A 13,011-nucleotide genomic window follows, 5' to 3' on the forward strand; every position below is an offset into this window, starting at 1 on the left:
GAAAATCTTGTTTCAAGTTGCTTGTAGTATTAGTTAATTTAATATGTTTGTCGTCTACTATGAAATTAGTTTTATAAAAGATGCACAGAATGTTTGATTATTCTCATGGTTTCTTATTGTTGTATATCGTATAGCAATGTCACGGGAGGGTATATGTATCTAAACTTGTTTTAATGTTGCAAATGATGCTATTCTTCCACATTTGGAAAGTTCAGATTCAGTGGAATTGACTGATGCCTCAGACGAAGTATCCTCGGACTTTTCGGATTCAGGGGAAGATGTTCAGGCACCGGTATCTGACAAAGACCCCGAGTTTACGTGTATTGTGTCTCCTGACAGAACAAAGAGCTGGATGCCTAAGTGTGATGAGGTGCATAAGCATCAACTGAACAAACACTTTCCAACATTACAAGATGCATATATTTTTTTTTAATGTAGGAACCCGCAGTCGCTACCCTTTGGGTGCGCACTGGGTAAACCCACGAGCTCACGTAATAGCCTGCAAACCACGTGAACCAAGATAAATCGCACTTAAGCGACAGGCTCTGGTCCATTTTTGTTACACTGAATCGACAAATTTTGTCACCCTCAGCACTGAGCACCTATCTATCCAAAAACTCACAAATCTAAAATTTGACCTGGAAAATAAATAATTTACCTAATACTTTTACGGAGACTACAGCTCAGCAAATTTATAGGTCTAAACAAAAAAGCCATATTAATTAAAATCTTCTTGTGAAAAAATCATTATTTTCATTGCAAAGCGGAACAAACAATAAATTTCTCTTGGTGTTAAGATTTTTAGCAATAAATAAAAGACAATAGTGCAGGATACTATTTTAAACAACTGTCAAATTCAATAAAGCCTAATAGTCATCCAATCCTACAACTTTCTTCCCCTTTGCTAATCTCATAGTACCACTTATCACAATATCATTCTTTGTGTTTTTCTCCCATGACAGAAGTTTGTGGTTGTGGACAATCCTCAACTTATTGAGCAATGATTTTCTGATTGTCCTGCATACAAAACACAGACCTATTTAAATACTGTCAACTAACATAAATTTAAAAATTGCACAAAATGCACTAACTTACATTTCCCCCATATATGTCTCCATATGCCTCATGACAAAAATGCCACAGTCAACACCGTTGTCTACGGTGGCCACCGTTGACTATGAGTTTTCTGTTTTTTCACTGCTGCCCTAGCATCATCATCTACTCCCATTTGGATATTTAGTTAAGGCCAATTTTCTTTTTCCACATTTTATTGTTGTTCATCCCCTTTTCACAGCAGCCGCACTCCTAGACTTGGACTTACTGTCCACCACATTGATAACTTCCATTTCCACGACATCCTTGTCCTGTACATGAGAGAATTTTAATTCACAACGTCCACATCAATTATAGAATTAACATGAATAGTCTACTATAAACATTGTTTTTATTTGTACATTAACTAGGGATCAATGGACTTCTAAACTCGTAGACTAATAGACTATTAGTCTAAGTTATTTTCGTATGTACTAATATTCCAACTGTGTTCATGTACTAATGTTCTAACCGTCACACCGTCTTGCACATAGTATTCTCATAAAGACTTAAAGATTTATTTTATGTGCACAATAAAAGCTCATAAACTAGGCGTCTCATATATATACATAATATATGTGTTTACCTCTGCTGCTCGTGTAGTTCTCCTCACATTGGTATCATTTCCCCCCACTGTACAGTGGGGGAACACATGTGTTTCTTTGTTTCTTTCTTTTCTTGGTATTATTTCAACATCTATCTAACAAATTGTTCAGTAGGGGTGACAAAGACATCGTCTTCGTCACTACTATGTGAGCCTTGATTTAGCACCCGCCTTGCGCCATTCGGACCTAACGTCAATGTCGCGCGGAACATATCCAAGGATGTTACCAACACCGTGTCCTGTTTGGTTGTTTGGTCCCATTGAAACCCGGCCATCAGCACTCCCCCCTTCGTCTTCGAGGTTTACATACAGAGGCGATGTTTTCAGCTTGTTAATCCAAGCATTTTCAAACAATCTGCACTCCTGCGATGTGCTGCAAAAAGGATCAACAAATCAATTTAGGCTCTTTTTAAGATTAATATTGATACACTTTACAGGACTAACCCCACTTATTTCAGTTTACCTCCCCAAAGATAAATGAATTTAGTTCAATACCAGTCCTAACAAATTACACTAAACAGCGGGAAAAAATTTCAGTATCCTTATGCAATTATGATTAAAAAAAAGTATCTAATAATAGGTACAAAGGAGACATATTAAGAAACCCACAACTTATGAGCCATTCAACATCGGAAACAAGACAATGACTATATGCAACAAAAGATATAATACGATTACTAGTTACAACAAATTTCAGCACACATAATGGTCACTCAAAACAACCTGTTTAGGGAACATTCAAAATCGACGTAAGCAATTTAGGGAACAATATGCAATTATGCAGATAAAAAACATTTCTCTAAATTTAACAACTGACACCCAAACATTGCGGTACAGAGGAGACAATCAAATAAATCCTCATTATTGAAATAAAAAACAATGCTTAGATGCAACAACAAATATAATACAGTTACCAATTACAACCCTTTCAACATCGATCATGGCCACATACAACAATCACATTAAGAAACATTTCTAAACCGACATCCCATATGTTTATTTTAAACAACCCAATCATAGAATTAAAATTTACAGTAAAAAATCATGAATATCTTGTTTGTTGGATGTAAATTGAATTGCATATTCAATGTAGTAACATTGTACCTTAACTCATTTTTCCAGTTCCAAAACACCGTTTCCAGAGGCAACAAGCAGCAAACTAGCGAAACCCTAAATTTGAATCTCCTTTGAACCTTATCTTTATGTGATTTGGTTCAAAAACTGAAGGACAGTAATTGCCTTGTAACTGTTTCCTAGTTTAGAGCAAAAAGTGGGATATTAATTGATGTGCTGTACAATATGGTCCCGCATAATTAGTATACGGTCTTGCAGTTTTTTTTAATTAAAAGAATGCCACGTGTCACTATTATCGGCCCTCTATATTATTTTGTTTTAGTGGTGTAAGATTTGGTATCCAAAGACTCCAATATACCCATACTCCAGGGAGCCCAACTCTTTGATCATTTCGAAAAAATCTTACGTATGTTGGACAAATTCGAACACTGGACGTATCGTAAAGGCGAGACTCACGAGTGATACCGTTGTAGCTCCGAGACGGCGACTTTTCGTAAATTTCATTACTGTACCTCCCATTTCTCGATGTGCGTGAGATGATGGTTAGGCTAGTATCTCAAACATTCAGATCAATCAAACCCCATACCACCGCCACCTCAAAATTCGAGCCGCCGGTACCGTCATCGCCCGATAAAATCGGACCGTCGATACGAAAGCAATCATCGTGGTGTGTGTATCTGATACTCTCCACCAATACTCCTATCAAAACATACGTCGGCGTCACCGCTGATTTCTCGCGCCGGTACGACTTTTTCGTTTTTTTTTTTTTAATTTCTGCAATTACTTGTAATTTGAATGAAATGAATGATATATTTGTGAATGCTAGTGGAATTAAATTAGGTTTTAGTTGTGAAATGAATTTTAGATTAATCTCGGTACGAAGAGGTTCTCGAAGTCATTGTTCTAGAATTATGCTCTGTTTGGTTTGGGAGAAACGTGTAAGGAAGGAATGGAATGAATTTTTGTGGATAAAATCGAAATTTGAGAAGTTCAAAAATCGGAGAGTTTAAACTTTCTGCGAGGAGGATTGTGAAAGAATGAGAAGAAAAGATATTATTGGATTCTTAGCTCGAGTTTAAATGTGTAGGAATGTAATGCGTGAAGGAATGAAAAATTGGATACGTTAATCCACGGAATAGTACAAATTTTACTCTCTCTAACTAAACATAGCGGAGCATTAGATTTAGAAGTGTGTTATCATTTATCGGCACTAGACCATGTCAGTGGTATATCACGAGGATATCTACTCTTTAGTTTCTTCTTTGGGAGTCGGTAAGTAAATTGATACAGGTCTTGCAGTTTTCTGTTTGTTGAGAACAAGGGAATTAATTCATGCATTGGCTTTGAGGCAAAGCACGTTTAAATGCACAACATCATTATAGGATTTTTGTTGTACTGCTTTTAATGTGTGCTTAAGCGCTTTTGATTTTGTGTACATGCCTAAGTTATGAGTACAATTCTACCCTTAAGGATAGTTATGGAGGGGAATGAATGGCGAAAATCCTTTATCATCATATGTAGGTCACACACCCTACTCATCATAAGGAAGAAGGAACAGATAGTAGCCTGCAAAGGTCATTTTGTAGTGCCTTAACTGTTTGGTTCAGTGTCACATGTTTAGCTCTTGTTTAACGGTTAACGCATCTATTATTATGATTACTGATCCTGTAGCCCACACACATACAGTAGATAGGTGCACAAACATTTATATGAACCTTCATTTGGCCTTGTATAATACTGGTATGTTTGGATAGGGGGTTGAGGGAAGAGTTGAGTTAAGAAGATGAAGCTTGGGTTAGGAAAGGATGAGTTAGGTTGAACCCTTCATTTGTTACGATTAGCTCATAAAAATGGAGGTATTATAATATTTTACATCCTTCTATTAATTCTGTCTGTTTGCGACTTTGCGGTAAAAGAAATGGAATAGAAATTGCTTGTGGTGGCTACATGTGCGAGAGGCCGAGAATGACGGTAGATTGGAGTGAAAACCCTCCTTGAGAGACCAATTAGGGGTGTTGGAAAACTCTATCAAATTAAGTACAACCTTTGTTCAACAAGATCTCATTGAAGTAAGGCAAACAAGAAACAAGATATCATTTACTTAAAATACCTTTAATAATATTTATTTTGACTAAATATTATGCAAGATATTTATAGGCAATCTTTTAAATGTTGACTAAACACCCAATTTCTTAATCCTGCCATGGTACAATATACTTGTTTTGTAGCTTGAGGCAACATAATGGTGAACTTAAGGGCGGCGCAAAAGCATCCCGAGCTGGAAGACCTTGGGTTTGTGCATGCCTTATTCAAGGATTTATGGATAAGAGTAAAGGTATGATTTTTTTGGCTGGTAACAATGATCTATATGGAATCTTAGTTACAAAGTAGTCCTACCACCAGCATACAATGCTGCCGTCTGACCTTGCACGTCAAGATTATATATTAGAATTTAGAAGAGTACTTGAATATATATGATATAATGGTTGTAGTGTCTTTTTTACTTGATTATTGAGCTTTCACCTTTAGATATGTGCTTTTATGGTGTTGATTGTATTGTTTTTTAGTTATGAGTAATCAATTAAAATTCCTCTCGTATAATACATGTAGCCTATTCATTTGAATCGAAGTGGAAAATATGCTCAAGAAAGCTGCCCCGTAAAGAAAAACGACAGAGTCAAGACCAGCATATAGAGGAAGACCCAATTCCTCTGTTAAGACACAGACATGCAGCTCTAGAAAGAGTGAAAAGTTTAATTGATTGTAGTGACTTGGAAATTATTTGGAAACAGGACTTATCTTAATTTTGTTATTAATTATATGCTTGTTCGCGCCCTTTGATGCAACAAGTGACTTGGTTAGTGCTGTTCGGCTGGTAAGTCATTCGGCGGAGCCTATATTTATTCGAATGATCTCAAATGTTTGATAGGGGGCCAGATTGCACAATGACCCAAACTTGGGCAAGAACATAAGCCTCAGCTCCTCCTGTTAGTGTGTCACCCATGTCGACCCCCCAGTATTGCAAGCCTAAAGCTTTGGCTTAATGTTCATGTCTAATCTAGGCCTTTGACCAAACTCCGCAGGATTCCGTGGCCATTTCATTTGCTTTGCAGGTTCAGCCTTGAAGACTTGCTACTCCAACATTATTAACCAAGTAGAAATTAGATGGGATGTACATCTGTTGAATATTTAAAATGCGAATCATGTTATAGTGTAGTTTTCTTTGGTTATCGATCAGGGCCCAAATGTCCAATTTACTTTTGGAATGGTGTATGTCAATTGTCAAGTGTAAACATCTTGTGATAGATACTTTGTTGGTTGGTTGGTTGGTTGGTTGTATAAACAATAAATGTTATTTTCTCAAAGCGGAAACCACAGAGTTTTTCTTTTCCAAACTACTCTCAGCAGATCTGATGCAATCATTACAATCATAGCCTCGTACTATTGTGGTAAAAAGAACGTACACTTGTATTGAGAACATAAGTAATTGTCTTGAAAATATAAATGTGACATTTAATTTGGAATTTAAATTCGGTCAAAAAACGACACTTGAAAAAGTAATGGAAGGAGTAATTTATTGCCTTTTTAATTTTCTATTTATCTTAGTTGAGTGATGAAAATAAAAAATTATGAATAATAATCATACATTATAAAATTTATCTAATACTAAGTATTAGTAACCAATATCTTGTTCTTTGGTGATTTTTAATAGTTAATAATGTTATTATGTGTTTAAATTAAGTATTTGAATATGTTGATGACAATTTTTTAACTCTTTTAGTAGAATAGAAATTTGATCTAGCGATTCTAAATAATTTGATTTAAATAATCTACCGATTACTCCCTTCGTACCCTTGAGTTGTATACATTAGGGGACGGGGACGCGGCACGGAATTTAATGCTCCTGAAAAGTGTAGTTGTGCAATCTATTTTTAAAATTTTTCTTTTCTGAATTAAAGTTTGGATGTTATATTTTTATACAAAAAAAGAAAATCTCAAAAATAAGTTACGGAACTATATTTTATAAGAGCATTGAAATGCGTGTCGAGCAGTTAAAAAGAAACGTATAGAATTAAGGGAATTTACCAAATATACTAACTTTTGGTTATTTATTTGCAAATATACTACCTTGTCTAAAATCTTGCAAATATACTATCTTTTATAACATATAATCAATTAAATTGCAAAAATACTACCTTAACCACCCACCCCTATTTAGCCACTTTATTAACCCCGGCGGGCGCGTGCAAACCCATCACCACACACCACTGCCTTCCTTCAGCCACACAATACTTCATCTCAAAAGTATGACCGTTTTTGCAATTGACGATCAATCAACTTTCTTCGATTCACATTCGTACATCAGTAGCATCAGGTTTCGTATAGTTCCGAATCGGTTGCTTTTGATTCTTGATCTCGAGAAGATTTCGGTTGCGACTGAGTTACCAACACTCGAGCAAGGAGAGATTGTTGTTCACAGTGCGTACATACCATTTTCGCATCTTCACAACACTACGGCATTCATCAGCATCTTCATCTATCCATCTTAATGGTTGCTTTAAGTTGATTTAATGGCTGCTTTTAGTTGATTTTATGGTTGCTTCGTGATATTAGTACTGGCCCCGCAGGGGTACTCATTTTCTGGCATTTGCAACTAGATGCAACTTCTTATGCAACTTAATATAACTTTAACAATTTTTTTTAAAAGTTACATATGTAGTTGCAAGTATGGTTGCTCGTAGTTGCAAATTTGGTTGCATATGCAAAATCGTATTTTTGCAAAAAGAAATTGAATGATAGTATTTTTGCAATTTGTTTTAAAAAATGATAGTATTTTTGCAAAAAATCTTTTTGACTTGGGTATTTATGAAAAAAACTCTAGAATTAAATGGGACAGAGGGAGTATAAATTACTGGATTACAAATTAATAATCAAATCTTTGTATATTGACTTTTTAGCTAATATAATATAAATATCTATACAATATATGCGTTCGATTTATAATTGTTTATACAGAAAATAATTAAGTAAAGGTGTAATGGATGTGAGCGAGTTTCAATATTTTGGGGTGTTTGTTTCTGGCATAAAAGTCGGGCTTTTGCTTTATAAGTTAGAAACATTTATTTGTACCACTTATAAAAATTTAGGAATGCTAGCTTTTGTTTTAGGTTTCTGCTTATTTCTCAAACACTTTAATCACTTATAAGTCTTAATTTGCAACAAATTTTTATTTTAGTTTTTTATTTTAAACAAGAAGCACTTATTTTAATCTCACTCAAACACCCTGTATGTGTTCGAATATAACTACTCCTATCATGTACGAAAATAATTAAGTAGTGGTGTAGTGGACACGGACGACGGAGCTCGCAATTTCACCTATGATCACGGGACCCTGTTTATTCTACCCTGATGTAAAAGGTGTTTTACCTTTTTTTTTAGTATTGAAGTTTTTAAGTTGTTTTTCACATTGACCAAGTTAATATGAATGAAATAGACTTCGTCAACCATTTATATGCATATTATATTGTGCAATATAATTAAAAATTCTTCTGCCGGAGCCGGTTATCTAGATTCTAGAGATCCGTTCTAACATTTCATGTATTGGAAAATCAACTAAACAAGAGAGTGCTGCACTTGCCTCTCTCGACGCAAACATAACACTAAATTCCATAATTAAAATTTTCAATATTAATATCAAAAACATTCTAGGAGTTCTTCAGAACAAAACTTGATTAATATTGAGCACGATTGGATAGCCCAATAATGGGTTTATCCTTTGTTTTCCCTGGATACTCAAAAAATATTTTCTGTAATACAAAATTCACATATAAATATTATTTTCTCTGTTCCTCTCATTTCTTTAATTTTTTTCTTATTGCTTGACACGTATTTTACGGCGCATAAAAGATATAGTTATATAACTTTTTTTTGAAAATTTTCTTTTTTGAATAAAAGTTTAGATAGTATATTTGTATTCAGAAGAAAAAAAAAAGTTCAAAATAGTTTATTAAACTATATTTTATGAGAGCATTAGAATGCGTGACGAGTCCCCCGTCCCCCAATGTAAACGGGACGGAGAGAGGGAGTATTGTTTTTATAAAATTTAATATCAATTAAAAAAAATCAAAAGTTCAATTTGATATATGAATTAAAATTTTATATCAAGTGTAGTTATTATTGCTGTACACGATAATATACATATAAAAAATCAAATTTTATTAAATTGAGAGAACCGAGTACTAATTTTTAAACTTGAAATATGTTATATACACTTGAATTATCATACACACCGATATAAAAACGTAATTAGAAAATAATACTATTTTCTTTAATCATAAACTCACATAAGAAACTACTTTTACATACCAAACATTATTATATATGAAGTTTTTTTTTTGAGTAAATTATTATTATATATGAAGTTGAATCCAAAATTGAAATTAGGATTTTTAAAAACTAAATTGACCGATCTTTGGTCAATTAGAAAATATTTATTTATTATTTTGAAAAATAAAAGAATATTTTTTAAAATAAATTTTATTTAATTTTTAATAATATAAGTTTTACTTTTAATTATATAATACAGTCTTACGGAGGAAGTACAAAATATTTGTCTCTTGTAAAAGACATACATGGCATTAAATACTTTGTTACCACTTACCAGTACCTCAAATTGCTAAAATATTCACCCAATATCTCACCTTTATCCTCTCCTCACCACCCTGTTCATTTCATCCAAGCCACCGCAAAGAATAAATCATTCATATTCATGAAAAACTGTTGACTACTCAACTGTTTTAACTCTCATTTGCTGGCAAAAATCCCTGGGATTCCACTTCTCATACGCAACCAGTCAACCACCAATTATTTCCACACAAAACCCATTAAAGAGCCTCCCTCAATCTTCACAAAAACAACATTTCCATCAAAAAGATTCAATTTTTATTAATGGGTTTTCTTTAAAGAACCTCTCTTTACAAGGTTTTATCAAAAAGCTCAAATTTTTAAGAAATGGGTTATCTTTCTTGCAAAAGTGACTCATCTATTTCTATATCTAATCCACAGCCCAGATACCCAAGAATCAAAACCCAGAAAAATCAAGAAAACCCCATTAAAATTCAGGAAAACCCCATTAAAATTCAAGAATTTAGCTACACTGATCTCGAGTTAGCTACAAACAATTTTTCACCACAGAAGCTTCTTGGGAGAGGGAGTCATGGGTTGGTTTATAAAGCAATTCTCAAGAATGGTCTTCAAGTTGCTGTGAAGAGGCCTAGTAGAGGTACTATCAATTCAAGATCAAAACTTTCTAATTCTTTTTCACAGTCAAGGAACATAGTTAATGAAGTTGAGAATGAGATTGAGATTTTGTCACAAATTCATAGTCCTAGGCTTGTTAATTTGTTGGGGTTTACTAATGATGATAAAGATAGGCTTTTGGTGGTTGAGTTTATGAGTAATGGGACATTGTATGATTATCTGCATTCAAATTGTAGGCCACCTAATTGGGGTAAGAGAATTAGGCTGGCTTTACAGACTGCAAAGGCTTTGGAGACTTTGCATTGTTCGAATCCTCCTGTAATTCACAGGGATATTAAGTCCGCTAATGTGTTGATTGATAATAATGTGAATGCTAGATTGGGTGATTTTGGATTGGCACTTAGGTGTCATGTTGATGATATATATAGGCTCAGGTCTACGCCTCCGGCTGGGACTATGGGTTATCTTGATCCGGGTTATGTGACACCGGATAATTTGAGTACGAAGAGTGATGTGTTTAGTTTTGGGATTTTGCTGTTGGAGATTATTAGTGGTAGGAAGGCTATTGATGTTGGGTATTCTCCGCCTTCGATTGTGGATTGGGCTATTCCGTTGATTAGGAAGGAGAAGCTTTTGTGTGTTTTTGATCCGAGAATTGAGCCACCAAGAGACCCTCTTGTGAGGAGACAATTGACGGTAATTGCAGCCAAGTGTGTGAGGAGTTGTAGAGATAGGAGGCCGACAATGAGTGAGGTTGTTGAGTGTCTTAGTAGATTAAGTAAACTGGTTCCTCTTCATTCATGGAATGGTTTTAGTAATCCCTGTCTGATGGTTGAGAATGTGGGATTACCTGTGCGGAGTAGCCCATCAAATGCAAGGCTAAAGAACGGGGAAGAAGAAAGATTAGATGGTCTGGATGCAGTATTTGCTAGGTCATTGAGGTATCCACGGAGAGTGTATTCTGATATGGGATTTAGAAACAATTTGATGGATCTAATGGCTGGCACTGACGGGGCGTCGGGTTCTCAGCGAGGAAATGATGGATTCGAGCCAAAGGTGAAACCAAAGACTAAAGTTTCAAGTTATAGAAGTGAAAGTGGAAGAGTCATTGGGAAAAGGAGCAACAAATCGCACGTTAATGAAGATGAGAAAGAAAGTGTCTTTGACTTGATCAAATTCCAGTCATTTAGGGAGACTGCTACGGATATGCATCATCGTGTACATGACAGAATTGCTGGTTCAAGTCGGTTTCAAGGCTAGTGAATCTAGTCAGCTTACTTAAAATCTACTTCATTGAACAAGTTTGAGTCTATTCCTGCAGCCAAACAAAGCTCGACCTGTAAGCTTATCTTGCCTCAAATCACATTGATCGTCTATAGTATGGTTTTTCAATTTGTTTTCTTCAGTGTAATTGCAATCTTAAATTGAACTGTGGATGTTATTCATTTGTATATTGGAAGTACACTGATGATGTATTCTTCTAGTGTGGTAGCCATTCTCTTCTTATCATTGTGCAAAGAAACTGAGTAATAAGAAAACAGTGTTCAGTAAATTGTGCTGCTATTACATTGTTGATATTGCTTTATTCCTAGCCATATAACAGTAATATGTCCTGAGAGAGTGCATAATATTCATGGTATGAATTAATCCTCGAAGTAATATACTTTTCACTAATCGACAGGAAGATCGGTTTCTCTTCCCAGATTTAAGTCGACCATAGTGTTCAGTATGAGATCTACTTTCCCCCTAAAATTATTGTAAACATACATTACATAATATATATCTTTAAAAAAGTTGAGCTTTTTACCCCAATAGGGTTTGTGGGATCTTTGCAGAAAGTGAAATTATTCATAGAATAAGTATATAGTTAGCCTCCTAGTAGCTTCTGTCTCAAGTGACCAAAAGATTACAATCATAACTTGACAGAAATAATATAATAAATGGCCTACTCAACCTAATCTGACATGTGTATCTTCTTGTCTGTATCTTATGTATATTATTTACTAATATGTAGATATGATTTGTGTTATGATGCACATGTTCTTGCTAGTTATAAAGTAATATCTTGCTGTAATTAAAAACTTGGCTAGCCTTTACATTTTTTTGCAGGGTCTCCGACACTTCTCATCATATCATTTATCTGATTCATGATATTTCAATTTCACTATTTTCCCCAAAGATTTAAAGTTTGTGTAAAAACAGTCTCTCCCTTCTTTTCAGAAGGGAGGGAGAGAGGGTGTAAGATTTATGCTAGTCTCCTAACCCTGCAGATATCCTGCTCTCCAAAGAGACATACTAGTATGTTTTTTTTTTGGTTCGGCCTTGTTATACTCTCACTTGATTTGTGGGATCATCAATAAAATGAATGGTCCCTTAAGCAATGTCTGGTCCAGTGGCTAACTAAGCTGTTTATTTTAAAAGTATTGGTGTTCTGATAAAATGTAGCTCCAGTCACCCTCCTGTTTATGCTTCTTGTTCACATTTGAAGCAAACACTTTGGTTGCACACAACTGTTGGCACTTCCCTACATTATGATTGTTAAATTTCGTTTTCAATTCAAACAAGTTGGGATGATATGATTGTATGTCAAGAAGTCATCTTAACAAAATGATCCACATTGTCTTGCATTGCGGTATATATCTTTGCGACAGAATGGGGACACACCGACAGCCGACGTATGTTTCATCAGCATCTCACCAGGGAAAAGCATAACTGACAATACAAATATCCATTAGATTTTTTGGTTCAGCAGAGACTTTAATCGTTAGCCTCTCTTTAGTTCCCTCACTGTTTAAAACAGTCATTCTCATTCCAATCCATCCATATATTGAGTATCCTATGTTCTGTTGTTTTGCATGTGTTTACCAGGACTTCTGTTATTCTAGCTGCATCATGTTTCCACATTTGCTTTTGACATTTTCTGTAACTTATTTACATATTTTCCACGGATATTCTTCTTCCCATGTAAAAAAATTAGAGGA

The 13,011-nt window shown here is 34.8% G+C and overlaps 2 protein-coding genes and 1 long non-coding RNA gene across 3 annotated transcripts; 2 read left to right on the forward strand and 1 right to left on the reverse strand.

Moving 5' to 3' along the window:
* Nucleotides 1–793: 793 nt before the first annotated feature.
* Nucleotides 794–2,049, reverse strand: LOC135147044 (uncharacterized). Its single transcript, XR_010284398.1, has 3 exons — nt 1,679–2,049; nt 1,096–1,358; nt 794–1,017 (listed from the first exon to the last, which is right to left on the reverse strand). It is a non-coding gene; the product is annotated as an uncharacterized LOC135147044 (long non-coding RNA).
* A 1,075-nt stretch (nt 2,050–3,124) lies between these two features.
* On the forward strand, nt 3,125–6,135 carry LOC108225129 (structure-specific endonuclease subunit SLX1). The gene is made up of 3 exons (XM_017399946.2): nt 3,125–3,512; nt 4,999–5,105; nt 5,381–6,135. The coding sequence occupies exons 1-3, from the start codon at nt 3,307–3,309 to the stop codon at nt 5,572–5,574; spliced, it is 507 nt and encodes a 168-aa protein (XP_017255435.1). The 5' UTR covers nt 3,125–3,306; the 3' UTR covers nt 5,575–6,135.
* A 3,310-nt stretch (nt 6,136–9,445) lies between these two features.
* Nucleotides 9,446–11,582, forward strand: LOC108224458 (serine/threonine-protein kinase-like protein At3g51990). The gene has a single exon (XM_017399090.2). The coding sequence runs from the start codon at nt 9,782–9,784 to the stop codon at nt 11,288–11,290; it is 1,509 nt and encodes a 502-aa protein (XP_017254579.1). The 5' UTR covers nt 9,446–9,781; the 3' UTR covers nt 11,291–11,582.
* Nucleotides 11,583–13,011: the final 1,429 nt, after the last annotated feature.

The sequence above is a fragment of the Daucus carota genome, chromosome 6 (genome assembly GCF_001625215.2).
Source record: "Daucus carota subsp. sativus chromosome 6, DH1 v3.0, whole genome shotgun sequence".
Classification (NCBI taxonomy): Eukaryota; Viridiplantae; Streptophyta; class Magnoliopsida; order Apiales; family Apiaceae; genus Daucus; species Daucus carota.

Bases quoted from the DNA above. Each gene is read 5' to 3' on its own strand.
- LOC108225129 (XM_017399946.2), top strand. From the start codon at position 3,307: ATGATGGTTAGGCTAGTATCTCAAACATTCAGATCAATCAAACCCCAT. The intron at 3,513-4,998 runs GTACGACTTTTT...CTTGTTTTGTAG, and splicing joins ACCGCTGATTTCTCGCGCCG to CTTGAGGCAACATAATGGTG. The intron at 5,106-5,380 runs GTATGATTTTTT...TAATACATGTAG, and splicing joins ATTTATGGATAAGAGTAAAG to CCTATTCATTTGAATCGAAG.
- LOC108224458 (XM_017399090.2), top strand. From the start codon at position 9,782: ATGGGTTATCTTTCTTGCAAAAGTGACTCATCTATTTCTATATCTAAT.